This window comes from Xiphophorus couchianus, chromosome 6 (assembly GCF_001444195.1).
Source record: "Xiphophorus couchianus chromosome 6, X_couchianus-1.0, whole genome shotgun sequence".
Lineage (NCBI taxonomy): Eukaryota > Metazoa > Chordata > Actinopteri > Cyprinodontiformes > Poeciliidae > Xiphophorus > Xiphophorus couchianus.
In genome coordinates this window covers 23,866,034-23,883,571 of record NC_040233.1, presented here as the reverse complement: position 1 = coordinate 23,883,571, position 17,538 = coordinate 23,866,034, and the positions used below count along the sequence as shown (strand labels likewise).

Here is a 17,538-nt window from a genome sequence, read left to right as displayed (position 1 = left end):
CATAGTAAAAATGTACAGATTAGTGAAAATACTCCTTAAGGATTTTGTCAAAAAAAGTACTCAAGTAAATGTAATTGAGTAAATATAACTAATAAATACCCAATCCTGGTATAAGACAATTGTTAAAGTTTTACTCTATCGTATGACCTTGGTGTGTATAACATGAATGTCAAATCTGTAGTCAAAGATAAAGAAACAAGCAGTTCCAGTACAAAACTAACGTGATAAAACTCCCTACGTTTCTTCTGCGTGGACTTCTGCTAATTTTACTCTCCACCCTTTCATGGAAAAGAGCGTTTCTGTTTCAATCAGACTTGTTGCGACTGGTGGTGCTACGTTTTATTTGCGTGCGCCTTCTCTGCGGCTGTGTTTGCCTCTGCATGCTCTGCATCAATGAGGCACTGAGGTTTTGCAATCACCCCTCATTTCATTTCACAACACAGCAGCCGAGTGAAAGTATCTTTCAGGACAACATGAATGGACACTTAGTCTCTTAATCACTTAGTCTCCCAACATTTGGGCAAGTTTCCATAAACGTGCACGTTTGTTTATAATAAAAAGTGCTTGTTTTTATCAGAATACTTGAATTAATGATCATATATGTGGATATGAAAGTGAAGAGAAGAGGGGGAGTCTGAGTGTTAGTGAAGGACACACCTCTCTGTTTGTAAAACCGCAGCATGTTACAGCCTGTGGGGAAGGACACAATCTCCTCTTTAATGAGCTAACGGAGACTCAAAGCGGGACAGCAGCCGGATATTTCCGTCCAACAAAGATCCGCAACAAAACTCCCCAATTAGAGGTTAGTAATTCTGACTTTTCCTTTACTTTTACCCGTTTCTACTGCCATGTTTCTCCTCTGAATTTGTCCACACTACAAATCTGTGGGAAATTATGTTAATACTTTTCGACTACTCTGAGCCACTGTAAATATTTACAAGCAAACATGGGTTCTCGGGCATGCTTAACAGGAAAAACAACAACAGAAATATTCATACTCTTGGCAGATTTAGGTTTAAAGTATCTACAAACAAGATCATAAACCAGCCAGTTGTGGTCAAGTATCAATAAAACTGCCAGTTAAACTGTTAAAAGTTGTCTACATTTGATGAGTCCTTCCTAAAGTTAAATAACATTGAATTTCTTTTTTCACATTTTAATCTATATTCTCTGGCAGAATATAGATTAAAAGTGATTTGATGAAGATTTTAAAACACCAGTGGAAACCTCAGCAACTGAAAGCAGGGTTTTATAGTTGTAAAAATATAAATATGTTTCCAATTAACTATCAAAAAGGCTACAAATAATCATTAGCATACATTTATTCTAAGTTGATACTTTCAAATGATTTTTTTTTTCATAATTTGAGTAATGCTTTTCTCTTTTTATATCAGAAACAAACTTCTTGGTTGATTGAAACCAATTTTAAAACTAAATCTGCCATTTATTATGACATTTTTTAGCCTAACTGTATTATAAAGCATAATTTACACACAGATTAATTTAAAGAATGATAATTAAATTACTCACATGACCAGCTTTTCCACCTGTTTCATGTTCATGTACTCCTGAGGGCCAGATTATTTCAATCTGTAATTTAAACAATTATAAAACTACACATGTTATTATTACCTCATGCGAGATACATGTGGAGATAAAATCCTAGTACATTGTTTGGGCACCTGGGAATTTTATTGAAGCCATAAGAGGAGAATACATACATGGTCTTCTTTGGATATTGGGCACAAGAAATGAGTACTTAATAAGGAAATTAAAACTTCATGTTTCTATCCTTGACTTTTATTGGTATGTTGTGGTCAGCCCAAGGGTCGACTAATTTCTGACCTACAGAGTTAACAAGCAAAATGATAATAAGAAAAAGATTTTTGGAGATCATTCAAAGATCAATAAAAAATTGGGGGGAAACACTCCTCTTCTCTGACGCACGGCTGCCAGTTTTCTTGCATGCTTTAGCCTGCTGGAGATATTTCAGAGATTGCATCAGGTTGGCAGACATCCTGTGGTTCTGTACTCCCCATCGTTTATGATTTAAAGTGGTCAAAAAGCATCCTGTTTCCTTTTTACTTTAGCTGCTTCCTCTTTTAAGTCTGTTTATAGATTTCATACAAGTTTACGAAGCAAACCTTAAAAAAGGTTTTTGTGTCTGAAGGTGCAAAAATCATAATAATAAGGCAAATACATTGTTGGATAAGGAAATTCATAACTGACTTAATGATTATGAAAAGCTTGTGTCTTTCTCAGACAGAAGTCGTTATAATCTGGGTGGTTTATTGGTTTAAATCTCTTAATATTTAAATAAATGTCACTTAGCAAGTCATGGAGAAAATTACACCATTAGTGAGCTTCTGTGTGGGTGGATATTTGACCACTTTTTTCTTCAGAAGTAATTTGTTTTAAAATATATCGTTTCCTGGCATGGATGTGGCTTTTAGTCAATAATTGTTCAAAAGGGTTAGGAGATTTATGGCTTTGGGGAGGCCATTACAGAGGTTTCATATTTGCCTGCTTATTCTACTCTAAAACCATTATGATTGTCATAATTGTCCTGTTGAATAACCTAATGCATCCAAGCCTCAACTATTATGAAGGTAGGCCTCCATCTTTGTGCAGACCTCTGGTGACAAAAATGAAAAGAAAAGCCACCCAGCATAATTCTGCCACCACCTTACTTGACAGCTGGTATACTGTTCTAATGCTTGAATGCCTCATCTTCTACATTCACTGCAACCAAATTACTTAATTTGTGTCATGTCTGACAATTAAAAAAAAAACTTTTGTTATGGTATATGCTTGAAACATGCTTATGTTTACAATCACCTGAACCAATCTTCTTTAATTAGAAGTTTACAGCAGAGCCAATCAAAATTATTCTTGATCAGTCAATCTGTTTTTTTTACCCAATAACTTAAAGGTTTATGGTGTCTGGAAAATGAGCCATTTGAAAACCTCCTGACTGTTGAGTCACAATCGATGAGCACTGCACCGTTTCTTAGCAACAGCTGCATGTGCTGTACAATGGCTGCTGGAAAAGAAAAGTGTTTTGTTGTTGACTTTTTAGTCAACAATTTTGAGACAAATTAAATAAAAATATAAATTAAATAATTATAGAATGAATGTCTGATTCTTCTGCTTTCAGGTCCAGAAGGATTTCTGATTGTTTTTTACAAACAAACTGGTGAGGAAATGTACAATTTCTACCTATTTCTCTTGTTTTTAGGATCAAATCATTTTAGAATGACAGCTACCACAACGGAGGAAGACAGTGCTGTTAGCAACGACTATGCCACAGCCATCGGCACCCTCATCCTCACCCTGGTTTTCCTCCTGGGCGTCCCCGGTAACCTCTTCATCGTCTGGAGCATCCTGGCACGCACCCGTAAACGCTCCATCACCACCATCCTCATCCTCAACCTGGCCTGTGCGGACGGCTTCATCATGGCCCTCACCATCTTCTTCTTAATCTACCTGGCCAAGCAGACGTGGATCTTTGGACCCGTTATGTGCAAAGCCCTCTTCTACTTGTGCAACGCCAACATGTACGCCTCCATCTTCCTGATCACGCTGATGAGCGTACACAGGATGGTGGCGGTGTTGTTTCCCCAGAAACTATACCTGATAAGCAGAAAAGTTGTGACGAGGGTGATCATGGGCATGTGGGTGCTGGTCACGGTGATTTCCATCCCCTCGCTGGTGTTTCGAGAACTGGAAATTGAGCCGGATTTTAGCGAGAATATTTCGCGGATTGTGTGTTCACCCAATCACACCTGGCCCACGCATGTAAGTCCACTCTTCTCACAAAGTGAAAACCCTGTTTGACTTGTGCTTTCTACTGCTGCAAAGTCAGTGAAGCATTTGATTATTTCGTCATGCTGGCTGGAAAACAGAAGACACAAATTACTAAAAAAAAACAAACAAATACGCTGATGTTAACTGGATCTGATGTTTACCTTTATTCAGAGTTGGGTAGTAACTAGTTACCTTTATTCAATTATATTTACCTGAATAAATATAATTTATTTATTCAGTAACTAAAAGTAACTTTTGAAAAAAATATACTTTTAGGAGTTTTTTTTTGCTCTTCTGTACTTTTCACTTTTACTTCAGTAATTTTATTTTGAAGAATCGATACTTTTTCTTAAGTAAAATTTCTGGTTTTCCACCCACTGAATGAATAAACATGTTTTAACCAAAATTTCACCAGACACAGACACACACCTGCAGTTTTTGTTAAAAGTTTTGTACATTTCTTATTGAAAAAAACTGATTTGGAAAACATTTATTTTGCCTGATTTTGCTACTTTTATGAATTATTGTCATTTTTGTCCTTAAAATACCTAAATTTCCTCTTAACTTCATATTTTGCTCCGTCTGACTATGTAATTTTTAAATGTTACATGATTGATAATTTGATCAGTTACTCGGTACTTGAGTAGAACTTTTAACCAAATATTTTTTTGTGGTAATAAAAAGTTTAATGATTTCTCCCAGAACCGCACAGGATTCTGGGAGAAGCAGGCAGAGGAAAGACTTTGGCTGCTCAACCTCTCAGAGCCAGCTAAGCAAACTTGGTGGAATCAACTCACTCTTTGGTTACCTAGCAACTCACTCACTCTTTGGTTGCCTAGCAACCTGTTCAGTAACTTGAGCAGTCACCATTCTACTACTTTGGCCGTATTTCAGATATTCAAAACAAAAAAATGGATCAATAATTATCAATACCGATTAATATGTCACTCTTATAATGTGATCTTATATTGTGCTTTTTCAGACATATTGAATGTTTAAATGTATAAATAACGTGTAAGAGGTGAGTAGTTAGCAGAAAATAGCAAAACTAGCATAAACTAAAAGTTGTTCATCATTTTGGGAATTTGAATGCCACAATTTCTTTTGAATAAGCAAAACGGTTCAAATAAAACCATAGAGGTTTGTTCAACTAAAGGAACATAAACTATCTTCACAAAAATTACAAAACCATGAACCAGAAAGGTTCAACAGTCTCAATTTTTCTTCAAGTTAGATATGTTTTTCAGTTTCTTGCTATTATATTTTCAACTTTTTTTCCTCGCTTCTCTGGTCAGGTCCGGTTCCAGTATTCTTTAGAGACAGTTTCAGGATTCATCCTCCCGTATGCAGTCATCATAACCTGCTACGTCCTCACCCTGAGACGCCTGAGGCAGACCCAGTTCCAGCGAAGGATTCGTAGCGAAAAACTCATCCTCGCTATTGTCATAACATTTGGCATATTTTGGTTTCCATACCATGTAATCAACATGGTGCAGGTGAGTTAAACTTTTCTAACCTATAATCCACCATTTTCCTTTCCTGCTCTTGGTTCTTGTTTTCATTACATTTTTTTGTGACTCCCAGGTTGCAGCTAAGTGGTATAACAAGGAGACAAAAACTAGAAAAATGTGAGTAAGATGAAATTGCTTTGCATACTTTTACTACTCTATAAAGATGTATTACTGAATATTAAGGGTAAAATTGTTCATTCTGTTCACATTTCTGGATGGTAACCATATTTACTATGTATTCTGTTAAGGCATCATGTTTTTTACTTGAATCTTTAATGTTTTATCACTTTTTCTGATTGCTTTTTTTTTTTTTTTTTGGTTGTTATCGGTGGTATTTCCTTTTTAAGGTGTAACCAGGCAATTTCAGGCTGGAGTAATTAGGTTAAAGATTGGTCTAACATCAATGCAATTTTATCAGTTGCGTTATAGACATACACGATTGCATAATTATGGATCATTTTCATCTACACTTTGACTAAGTGTTCCTTTCCCAATTCTCTTACAAAATGACTTTTGTTGTAAATGCGTTTGGCGCTACAGCCCAGGAGACGGATTACAAATCTGTGCTCAATGTTACAACTTTTGTTGCGATGAGTTTGGAAAGGGAGGGAAAGGTTTCCCTGAATATTTGTTTTTGCACTTGCACAGAAATGTTGGTAAGCAACTCACGTGCTTCTAGCCATGTGCAGGATGTAGAAGAAAACTGGACCAGATCAATTTTGAACTCCAGAGATGCAAGCAGTTCTTTAGATTTCCAGCAATGGCTCTTAATAACTTTGACTAAAAATGTTAAAGAACCAAATTATATTTTAAAATAAAGACAAAATAACAAATTTAGGTTTTTCATTTATCTTTCATAATCATGAATGTTTCTTATTTTAGACAATTTATCAAATGTATTTTTGGCATACATGAACTGAACATTAAAATAAAAATAGAGAAATTCCAACATTTGACTAGTTAATGGACCAGGTAAATATGTCATTAGCACATAGATTAAATTAATATTTAATGAAATATTACAGAGATTATTTAAGTAGAGAGAATGGGGCCTAATATAGAACCCTGAGGCACTCCTTTGGATCTATCAAGAAAAGAGGAAAAGGATCCAACATGTAAACTAACTCATCTGTAGACAGGCCAATATAAGCAGTAATGGTAGTTTACCAAAGATATTGTGGTCAAAAGCAAAACACTCAAATTTAACAGCAGCAGAAATTTTGTATGCCTCATTATTCTGTCTCTTATTTTGAGTGAAGTATTTTTGTAAACATTTACATCAATGTAACGGTGAGAGGTTTTATTTCTACGGGATCCTAAAAGTTGCTCTTTGCTGCAGTTAACAGATTTTTTTCCCCATCTTTTTTGCCCACAGATTGGACTTGATTCATGAGAACTGCCGAGCTGTGACCTCGACTTTGGCTTTTCTCAGCAGCTGTGCCAATCCCATCCTTTACACCTTAGCTGGAAAGTCCTACATCAAGAAAAACGGCTTAGCCTTCATGGCTAAGCTCTTCGACGGCACGGCATCATCGGACCAAACTGCAAATAAACAGAATCGCACAGACAGTGCAGGAGAAACGAACAATGTCTTATTAAACAACACCACCACTACATAATGTACCAGTGGGCTAGATTAGAGCATTGAATGGACCGTGAATTGTAAAATGTGCAAAGCTACTCGTGGGAAAAACCAAGTTTCGCAACAGAACTTTTACTTTTTTTAAACCATCATAAATGACTACAGGATAAACTCTACTGACGATACACTTTAATTTCAATGATAAAGTTAATACATCCTATATAAAAGTTCTACAATGCTTGCTGGGACTACCAAAATAGTGTGAGGAAAAATGACAAAATAATGCTATTTAATGATAATTCACGTATTAGTAGTTTAAAATGAAAAGTTAGAACTGCAGTATGTTTCCAGTCCTGATTGTTTTTGCACATCTCAGATTTTCAAGGAATTAGCTCCAGAGCTAAGCAGCACATACACCAAAAGCTGCTTCCCTCTTTAACAATATTTTGTTAATTTATGTAAAGCCGCAACAACTGTCAGCTGAAAGCACTTTACATAAAAAACAGGGACAGTTCTAATTAATCTAGTCACATTACTTACAGCCATAGTCAGAATATTTTGTCCAAAAAAAAGTCTGGTTTAACCAAATTGATGTTTATCCCCAAAACAATCTAATAAAAGTTAGTGGAAAAAAGTATCTAGTAAAAAAAAAGGTTCTCAAATTGCACTGGATCTCACATTAACTGCAACAATCTTTAAACATGGAAGCACTGAGACAACTAAGGCCGTTCGTAACAATATTATTCAACAGAAGTGGGAATAACTTAATATTATTCCCATTTATGTCTCAAGGATAAAAACTGAATGTTATAGTCTGACAAGAGAGGAGATGGACAAGACATGTATATTATTCTACTTTCAAAAAGTTTACACTGACAAACTAATATTAAAAAAATAAAATAAACAGTTTGACCATTATGTAAAAAAAATAAAACTTACAAGCTGGTTTGTGATTAGCCTTTAAACTGTTTAAATGGTCTTGTTTGGTATAAATTTGCTCTGTACAACCTCACATGTAAGATTTCAGTTTATTTATTTAAGCATACTGCAGTGACAAATTACATCTTAAAATTAAAAATATATTTTTTTAAAAACACTTGATCTCAATGATCTCATGTCTTGGGACTCCCAGGAGTAAAGGCATAAAAACTTACTGACATATTGGAAACCGTTTCCCTGACAACCATAAGTGGCGCTAAGACGCTCGGCTACCTAGCATTAGCGCTGTAGCTAAATAAGCTAAAGCTGGAAACGAACTTCCATTCTACACTTAAACTAGTACACAGTTAATATATTTACCCACAGAACTATCTATATAAACTTACTGGTCACGACACATCTTGAATGAATAGAACAGTTAACTGAATAAATATGTCCAGTTAGATTTGAACCAGATTGTTCCGGCTAAAATTAGCTAGCAAAAAATAGCGAATGAATGGATATAAACTTTATCAATCCCAGACAGAAATTCACAATGTCTAATGTTTTTGGATGTTACCATTATTGAACATTGCATAAATAATAATGCTTCTTCATACTTCACATATTTAAGGGTGTAAGAAACACAACTAAACCAACAAAGGGTGAGCTGTTATGGAGTATTTGGAGCAATCTATTTCCAAATGGAAGTTTACTTTCTGAAACAACCTTTCTTTGAGGCAACAGAGCCAAGTAGTAGTCTGCACTAGTAATTTGTCCCAGCTCTTGCTTTTTGTTTTAAACATGAAAAACTACTGCAATGTTTCTCTTTTCTGCTTGCTAAACATCCATTGTATTCTCATGTTTGTTCATATGCTCCTCTTTGTGAGATTTTCTTTACGTCAAAGTACAATCCAACATCCAGTTTAAAAGAAATGGCAGGTGAACTGCTATGTTCTTGAATTTGCATCTCAAATTGCACTGTACAGTTTTCATGTGTTTCTCTCCCACTATAAAGTTTAGTTTTTTGTTTGTTTCCTGGTTTGTAAAGTATATGAATGAAACATGTTTTCAAGTCAATAAAAATCATTTTTTGTACAAAGCCTCCTGCAAATGGAGTGAAAAGATGCTGAGGACATTTACAAAAGAGATCATGATCAAGTGAGACTTAAAACTTTTCTAGATTGAAACGATCTACACTCACATCTGAAGCTGTAATCTAGTAAGGAAACCACTTTTTCTGGGAGGATTACAACATTCCTCAAATAAGAGTATTATGGTCACGCTAAGAAAATAAAATTACAAGAATAAAGTCATACTAGTTAGAGAATAAAGTTGAAATAAAAAAATTACATTTTTATTCTGATAGTGACCTATTATTTTGACTTTATTCTTGTACAAGCTTATTTTTGAAATATGTCTATTTCTGTAATTTTATTTTTGTATGTCTCTAATTGTTTCCAACAAACCAAAACCATTTATCAAATAGGAACCAAGTTGCTAGCAAAGTTTTCAGGTTTTCTTTACTGCGTTACCCTTTGATGAAAGCGACTCAATAGTGATGCCAGCTACCCTTAAGAAAATTTTAAAAACTGCAAACCTTGGAAAATAAAACATTTATACAAAAGATCTGGAGGCTTTACTTTTTGTTTTGCAGAGTATTTTATTGTCGTTTAGGCTTTAAATTTAAACTGTCTTTTTTTTACATGTAGCTCTTCCAGGATATATAACATTTAAAATCAGTAGAAATTTCTAAAAATTGAGGCGTTAGGTCAACAAGCAGACTCCTGACACCCGACCTGTGGAGGAAAAGGAAAACAGAGATCAGTTCGCTCAACTTAATGTTACAAGTGTAAAAATATAACTTCTGCATCCATCTGTTACTAGACCACAAACCAGAATCAAAGTAGAAATGTACAGGACTGTAAACTAAAAGTGGATGCTAGCAGGCATTTGATGGTACATTTAAAACCAGATGTTCTTACCTCAAGTGGTTTTCCTAATGCATCCTTCCTAAAAAGGAGAGAAAGGGAAATTAAAGGTTAGTCTCAGTAGTGGTGGCCTAAACCTGGAGAGCATCAGTAAAGTCAAACCCATCAGTGCAGTGAAAGTAAAATCATCAGTTTCAGGTGAAACACGGACTCACATGCAACTCATCATGCAAGGTTTGACTCCAAAAGTTCAGTACGACACGCTAACGACATAAAAAGGCAACTTTCAGGATTTTAACCAAATAGCTCACAGTACAGCTACTAAAAGGGAAAACTAGAGGTGCATCTCAATAAGCTTTAAAAAAATGCTTTAATTATATAAAACAATGTTTTTCTGAAAAGGTAAAAATCTCCTAGGTTGAGAGCTCAATTTCCAACACACATGTAGAATTTACTTTCATCTTTGAAATCGTGGCTGTGGCTCATGCACCTTTTTTAATACGCCACACTTTTTCCTTCCACTAAACTTTAATCAATATGGTAGATATACAGCACTCTCAGCAAGCCAATTTGGCAACTTTTCATTGAACCCATCACCCGACTCAGGTGAACAACAAGTCAGTTTAGAAATGTTGAGGAAAATTTATATAATGAAAATCTTTAATAGGTCTGACGTTTTTTGTTTTTTAGAAAATAATGAATTCAGGATTTTCAGAAACAATAACTCATAATAGTGCAATGAATCCAGTTTTGAAATACAACTTAAAATAAATTGACTTAAATGAGGATTTCAGCTAAAGTCAAATAAACCCGGTGCAGCACAAATTGTCTGTCACCATTATGAATTTAGCACTTTTACAGAAATCATCAAATGGCTCTGAGCTTTTATTTAAACGCCTTTCTTGTCGAGTATCTCCTGTGAAATCAAACCACGAGGTCGGTCTGGCGCTAACGCTGCAACAAAGAGCTAAAGATGATCCTGAACCGCAACGATCATCCACCTGCTCCGGCATCAAATGCGTCACCAAGCAAGAAAACAAACCGGACACGAAAAAATACGACCCTTACCGCATTTTAGGCTTTCAAACGGCTGATGTTTTAGTTTCCTTGCAGCAGCAACTCCTTCCTCTTGCTCCGTGACAAGGAAGAGAGAATGTTAATGAGGCTGCGCCTCAATTTATCTCTTTATCAAACCACGTGTTTGGCGTCACACACGGGCAACTTCCGGCTTACGGCAAGATAAAATTTAATGTCACCACTTCATTTCTTTAATTATGTTTGCATGTTGCTGCTGAAATCAAGGCTTCCCAGGTCCCAAATCTACAAATAATTCAAAATTAGACCAATAATATTACACTCACATTATAATGAATTAACTTCCTATATGAGTTTGTATGTTCTTGTTTTATCTTTACAGGCTGAAATAGAAAAATAAATACTGGGGAAACATGTATATTTTATTTATGTTTGTATATATCCTGTACTGTATACCCAGCCAAATACTACAAATGTCTCAACTTTTTCATTAAGTGATCAATATATTTTCAGCTTGGAAACAACTATTAAGCTACAAGTTGAAATAGAAACAATTACAAAATATTAAATTTGTTCACTGCACATCATATTTAAATATTCATTGGATACCAAAACAATATCCATAAAAATAAACCTGCTTTATTGTCTCAACAACTCCATTATCAATTGACTCTTTCTGATTGGTCAGTTCAATAATTTGAATTATGAACATTTAAAATTTTTTTTGCTACTACAACCATCATCTTTCTTGTATTTTAAAGTATTTTAGTTTTGTTGTTTATCTGTATAGGATATAATATATTTGAATTATTAAACTGATACACAGGCAATATTACTTACAAGAAAACAACCAAAAATATGCATCAAAACAACATAAAATCAAATCTGAAATAGAAGAAAAGGAAGTAAAATTTATAAAAACCTATCCAAGTCTTTTTAAATCAAAATGATCCCAAACTGGCAATTATATCTAAAGGTATTCTCCTAAATATAAACACGTTTTTCCATTTTAATAACACGTGGTAAACTCCCAACACACAAATAATCCAAATACATGCATATTTGTAATGCACAAATTGAATGTGATAAAAGACCTCAAAATACAACATAATTTGAAGTGGAAGAAAAGTATTACATAGACTTAGACTTAGACTTGTACTTTATTTAGTTATCAAAACACAAAAAAATCTGATAAATGAATCTATTTATTGAGTTTTCACATTCAGTAACCGTCCTTCTACTACAGTACATTAAAATATCGCAACAAAACCAGTAGGTGGCAGATTTTCCCAACGAATAAAAAAAGGGGGAAAAAACTACAAAATGTAGTTCACCATGTTGTAGTACGGAAAGCCCACTGGTCCAAAAGAGGGAGAAAAAAGCGTAGTAAGAACTTAAGAGTGACAGACAGAGGAGAAAACTGTTAATAGAGGCGACGTTGAGGGATTTAAAGTCAGCGTTGGGTGGAAACCTTTGGCAATGAGAGTCTTAATCGGTAAGAAAAGCTATTGCAGTTATCTGTTTATTTTTAAATTCTCAGAAAGGCCAAAATGGTTCAAGCTAGCTTGCTAAGCTAAGGTTAGGGCTGCTGACAAAACCTGGATTGAATTGATATTTAATGCAACAGATAATCCAGGTGCGTTTAAAATCCTGTCGTCAGTTGAAAGATAAAACGAGATCGCTGTATTTTGAATTTCCTTGTTATTTAAGCAAAATTCACGCATGTGTTTTGTTTTGTAAGCATGTAAAGTGCGCATGCGCACTATTCACAGCTGCTCGATCCTTTTGGGGGGGTTGAAGATGTCAGCACAACTATATACTTTAAAGCATGAAATAATTCATTAATTAGTGTATTATGCAATATATTAACGTTGTAGTGATACGTTTAGATGGTATTTTCTTAAAGTTGATATATTGTAAAATTATCTCTCCCGATTTACTATTTTCTTTCAAGCTTACAGTCTGTATGTTTGATTTGTGTCTGTCTCTCAGGAGGGGGCTCTGGCTTTGTGGGTCGTGAGCTGACACGCCTGCTCAGAGACAAAGGTCACGAGGTCACGTTGATATCCCGTCAGCCTGGTCCAGGAAGGATAACATGGGTATGACCAGGAGGTTCAGCTCCTCAATCATTACCTTCTCTTGACGGATAATAATGAACAGGGAATTTCCTTTTCTACAATGTTACTTTGCTTCTCTATCAACGCAAAAATGCCTGTAATTTCTTGAATTGTATCTTTTTGCTCCTGCAGAAAGAACTGGAGTCTCACGGTCTGCCGCCTTGTGATGGTGCCGTCAACTTGGCAGGAGAGAATGTTCTTAACCCCCTTCGATGGTGAGAACCCGCCCAAAAAAAAAGTTTTTATTGTAATCTGACTTGGTTTTGAAGCCTATTTCCATCACAATGATAGAAAAACAATTACAACACATTTTTCTGTATGTAATAAGTATAACATAGCCACCAAATTTTAGCTATCTGATAGACAAAGGTGTGCACAGTACCCTAAAATTGTACTTAAGTTAGAGTAGCACAACTTGTTTTCACTCAAGTAAAAGTATAAAGTTGCCATCCAAGAAATGATTCAAGTATGAGTAAAAACGTATTTGGTATAAAGTCTACTCAAGTACTGAGTAACTGATGAAATTATCAAAATAAATAACAAAATCAGGCTGATAGGTATTTTGTTTACCTAAATACAAAGAAAGAACCATAGACAACGTTTATGAGTTTTCAACCAAGCTTCTGCAGAAGGAGAAAACACAGCAAACCACTTCTTCAAGGTGTTTACCATGCGTTCTGACTCCCTGCAGCAGAGCCTGAAGTATTTCCCACATTTCCATTGTTTCCTGTCTTTTTATTAAGCAGGAGAAAGAAGGGAGTCAAGAGTGAAATGTGGGAGAGTGATGAATCAAAGAATGGCTATTCTGAAACAAGGAAGAACTACATTCCCCACACAAGCAGTTTAAGGAGGATCCCAAGATAAGAAGCAGCTGCAGCTTCAAGGTTTAGGGAAAAAGCAAGTTTTGTCTTTCACACGGTTTAACAAATTCCTCCTCTCTGGGGTGTGAATACCAAACCTTTAAATGAAAATCAAACTGGTAACTACTTATGTAAGAATGATAACAAAACATAATTATTCTAACACAGGCAAAAGAAAATGTTTCCAAATCAATTTCTTTCAATACAAAACTTATAAACTTTAACAAAAGCTGCAGGTGTGTGTCTGTGTCTGGCGAATGTTCGGTGAAAACATGTTTGTTTTTCATTCAGCGGGTAGATATTCAAGACATTTTATTCAAGTAAGAGTAGAAATACTCCATAAATATAATACTCAAGCAAAAGTAAAAAGTACAACATAGTAAAAGTACTCCTAAAAGTATTTTTCCCCCTAAAAAGTTGTAAAAGTAAATGTAACTTATTACTACGCAACTGTGATGATAGAAATATATTTTTTCACAGCTTTTATAGACCCCATCCATATTTCCACCATATTAACAAAGAATATTTCTATTTATTTGAAAATAGTTGTGAATTTTGGAAAACAAGGCTGGGAAAGTTGAATGTTATTCATGAACGGTGTGTAAGTACTGCTTACTTAGCAACAAAGCCTGATTTTAATCACTTTTAAAACTGCTCTACCTCAGGATTTGTGCTTCATAGTAACCTGCTGAAAACCTTAACCTAAAACTGTTTTATTTATTTGCATCATGTGAAAAACCATATGCTTTAGAGTTTATATTATCTGCTCACAAGAGGCTTTACTGAACCTTGTATATAAGGGGTTAGAAATAGTTGGAATAGTTTTTAAACAGTGTTTAAAATAATGTAATAAAAACAATAGTGTAAATTCGCTACCTTGCCTTTTCTGGTATTTCTATGTATTTCAAAATGTATCCTGCTTTTGGCTCCTTGAATTAGTAACATCCTTCAGTCATGTTGTACTTTAAATCAGATCTATAACCTAATTTTTTTGTCCTTCCAGGTGGAATGAAAGCTATAAAAAGGATTTATTCTCCAGTCGTATTGACACAACTAAAGCTTTGTCTCAAGCCATCGCTGCGTCTTCCAGCCCTCCTCACTCCTGGGTTCTGGTATCCGGTATAGGTACGGGTCCACCTGGTTGCTAACTGCTGCAAAAGGCACAAAATGGGATTCAGATTTATGATTGATTTTGTCTGGTTTTCCTCGTTGACTCACAGCTTGCTACAAACCCAGTCCCACAACTGAGTACACAGAAGACAGTGAGTGGACGCCCTTTGACCTCCTCTCACAACTCGTCAAAGAGTGGGAGGCTGCAGCGTTTCTTCCTGAGAACGCAGCGAAAACCACCAAACAAGTCGTCATTCGGGCCGGTACGTTCAGAGGGGCTGTAAAGAAGCTGAGGGAGATTTGTTCATGCCTACTCCCATTTAGAGATATGCAAAAGTTTTAAATCACCTCTGGTTTCTTTAGTTACTTACAAAGAGCCAGACATTTTTGTAGACTGAGGTCTTAATCCACAATCTCCATCTTTTCTAAAGGTCTGTCAAAGTTTTATTTTGGGTGATTTTTTTGTCCAGAATATAAAGATAACATAGGGTCTAAGATGCTTATCAGGCTATTTCTCTTTGTGAATCACCTTGTTGATTCCACAATTTGGTTTTCAGTATGTTATTTTCAGTCAAGTTTTGTGGAACAAGTTGTGTATTTATTTCAAGAATATAGGGCACAATTTTAAATAGAAAAGCATCAATTAGAAACTAGGCATAAAGGCATAAAATAAAATCTTTCACACAACCTCTACTAAATGGTTTGGTAAAAAATATAACTACCTAAAAAAATGGGGGAAAAATAACTTCTAAAAATATTGAATTACTCCTGCAAAATAAAATATTACATTTAAAATAATGTTATCTCAATAATATATATTGTTTCAATATGTAATATTAAGCAAAAAGTTGTATTTGTTTTTTTAGTATTAGTTTTCAAGTAAAAAAGACAGCATGTCTTTTCTAGCTGTCAGGTTACTTATAGGAAACTTTAGAAAATTTTTCATGGTTATGGTCCTGTAACGTTCTAAAAACTCTTTATGCACCCTGATACCGGTAACTGAGGCTGGCCGATAAATTGATTTTATTGATTATTTGATTTTTCAAGACTTAATCTTTGGAAAATCTGGATTTATTTTCCACCAATATAATCCTTGGGTTTCCATTGTTTAGTTAGCAAACCCATTTATGTGATGAGCATGTTTTACACTTTCTATTAATTTCAACTTTGAATTCAGGTCAACTCACAGGAGGATTGACTGAAATAAAAGCCAGCTTTTGAAGATATTTTCTATCATTTGTTATTTAATTTTAAGGAAAAAGTGAGAGAAAAAAATTATAAAATTATTCAAATCAGATTTAAAAAGAAAAAAACACATGTGTTACATTCACCTCCAATTCCGATTAGTTACCTATTTATTTATCTATTTATTGCTGAAATCCGATTTTTATTTCGTTGGATGTGACCGCATTCAAATGTCTGTGAACGGTTTACAACTGCGACGCACATGCGCTGACGTCACACAGCAGCGCACTGTTTAGGAAGTAATAACGGATCCCGCCGTCTATGGATCGATTTTTAAGTTTATTCAACAATGGCAGCCCACATGATTGTCAGAAAATCATAACAAGACGAATGAGACTAATAAAAACAAAGCACAACTAAAACTTTGCGTCGCGTTCACCTGCAGTTTGATTGTAGCTCTTAAAGGGACAGACGTTATTTCACTCATTCTTCCTTCCGTCCACTAGGGGCAGTGTTGGGTCGAGATGGCGGTGCTATGAAGCAGATGCTGCTGCCCTTCTGGCTCGGACTCGGAGGTACGTTGGGCTCTGGAAGGCAGCCTTTCCCCTGGATCCACGTCTCGGATCTGGCAGGAATCATCGCTCGCTCTCTGGAGCCCCTAAGGAACACCGAAGCCCCGCCCCCCTCACCACAGGTGTACAACGGAGTTGCACCTGCGATCACCACCAACCACGAGTTCACCAAGGAGCTGGGTCGGATCCTGAGGCGGCCCACGATCTTTCCCGTTCCTGAGTTCGTCTTGAGCGCCATGTTGGGCTCAGAGAGGGCTGTGATCCTCACAAAGGGCCAGAAAGTCATTCCCCTGAAAACACTAGAGTCTGGATATCAGTTCGAGTACCCAGACTTGACCTTAGCTCTGAAACAGATTGTAGGGAGTTAATAACTAATATTGGAAATTTATTTCATCTTCTTTTCTGTAAAAACATGAATGAAAATCATTTACTGCCTTCTATATATTGGTAAAAAATAAAAAGTAAGCTGCTTCGTTTTAAGGCAATGGGACTTTTTTCACATTAAATAAAATAACTCACCAGATGTTTTCACTCTCATTAATAAAACCCCACAATTAGATGAGAGATGCCTGATTAATAGTAAATAATTATTTATTTTCTTAATAATAAACATCACCATGTCTTACTAGTGTTATGGGTCAACAACGTAGATTCGGCTTCTGAAAGCTAATTTTTTACCCTTTTACATAAAATGTTGGGAGAGTTTACCAACGTTGTGGAAATAAGTGTTCATCCTTCTCTTGACTGATGAAAAATGAAATTATTTTGATCCCATGGGAGCTTTCTGAGACCACTAAGACAACAAAAAAAAATTTTCATGTAGATAAAACTAAATATTGAGTTGCCTAAATGTTCCTTCCTTCAGTCCCCATCAATTATAGACACTTTAAAATTTAATGTTTAACCCTCT

At 35.3% G+C, this 17,538-nt stretch overlaps 2 protein-coding genes and 1 long non-coding RNA gene across 3 annotated transcripts; 2 read left to right on the top strand and 1 right to left on the bottom strand.

Moving 5' to 3' along the window:
* The first annotated feature begins 513 nt into the window (after positions 1–513).
* On the top strand, positions 514–8,746 carry ltb4r2b (leukotriene B4 receptor 2b). The gene is made up of 5 exons (XM_028021419.1): positions 514–802; positions 3,239–3,798; positions 5,103–5,303; positions 5,392–5,435; positions 6,694–8,746. The coding sequence occupies exons 2-5, from the start codon at positions 3,256–3,258 to the stop codon at positions 6,935–6,937; spliced, it is 1,032 nt and encodes a 343-aa protein (XP_027877220.1). The 5' UTR covers positions 514–802; positions 3,239–3,255; the 3' UTR covers positions 6,938–8,746.
* Positions 8,747–9,461: 715 nt separating this feature from the next.
* LOC114146955 (uncharacterized) lies at positions 9,462–10,950 on the bottom strand. The gene is made up of 3 exons (XR_003595991.1): positions 10,818–10,950; positions 9,804–9,831; positions 9,462–9,617 (listed from the first exon to the last, which is right to left on the bottom strand). It is a non-coding gene; the product is annotated as an uncharacterized LOC114146955 (long non-coding RNA).
* A 1,158-nt stretch (positions 10,951–12,108) lies between these two features.
* On the top strand, positions 12,109–17,389 carry sdr39u1 (short chain dehydrogenase/reductase family 39U, member 1). The gene is made up of 6 exons (XM_028021569.1): positions 12,109–12,279; positions 12,777–12,883; positions 13,034–13,116; positions 14,765–14,886; positions 14,982–15,134; positions 16,563–17,389. Exons 1-6 carry the CDS (start codon positions 12,264–12,266, stop codon positions 16,994–16,996), a joined length of 915 nt encoding a protein of 304 aa, XP_027877370.1. The 5' UTR covers positions 12,109–12,263; the 3' UTR covers positions 16,997–17,389.
* The last annotated feature ends 149 nt before the right edge of the window (positions 17,390–17,538 follow it).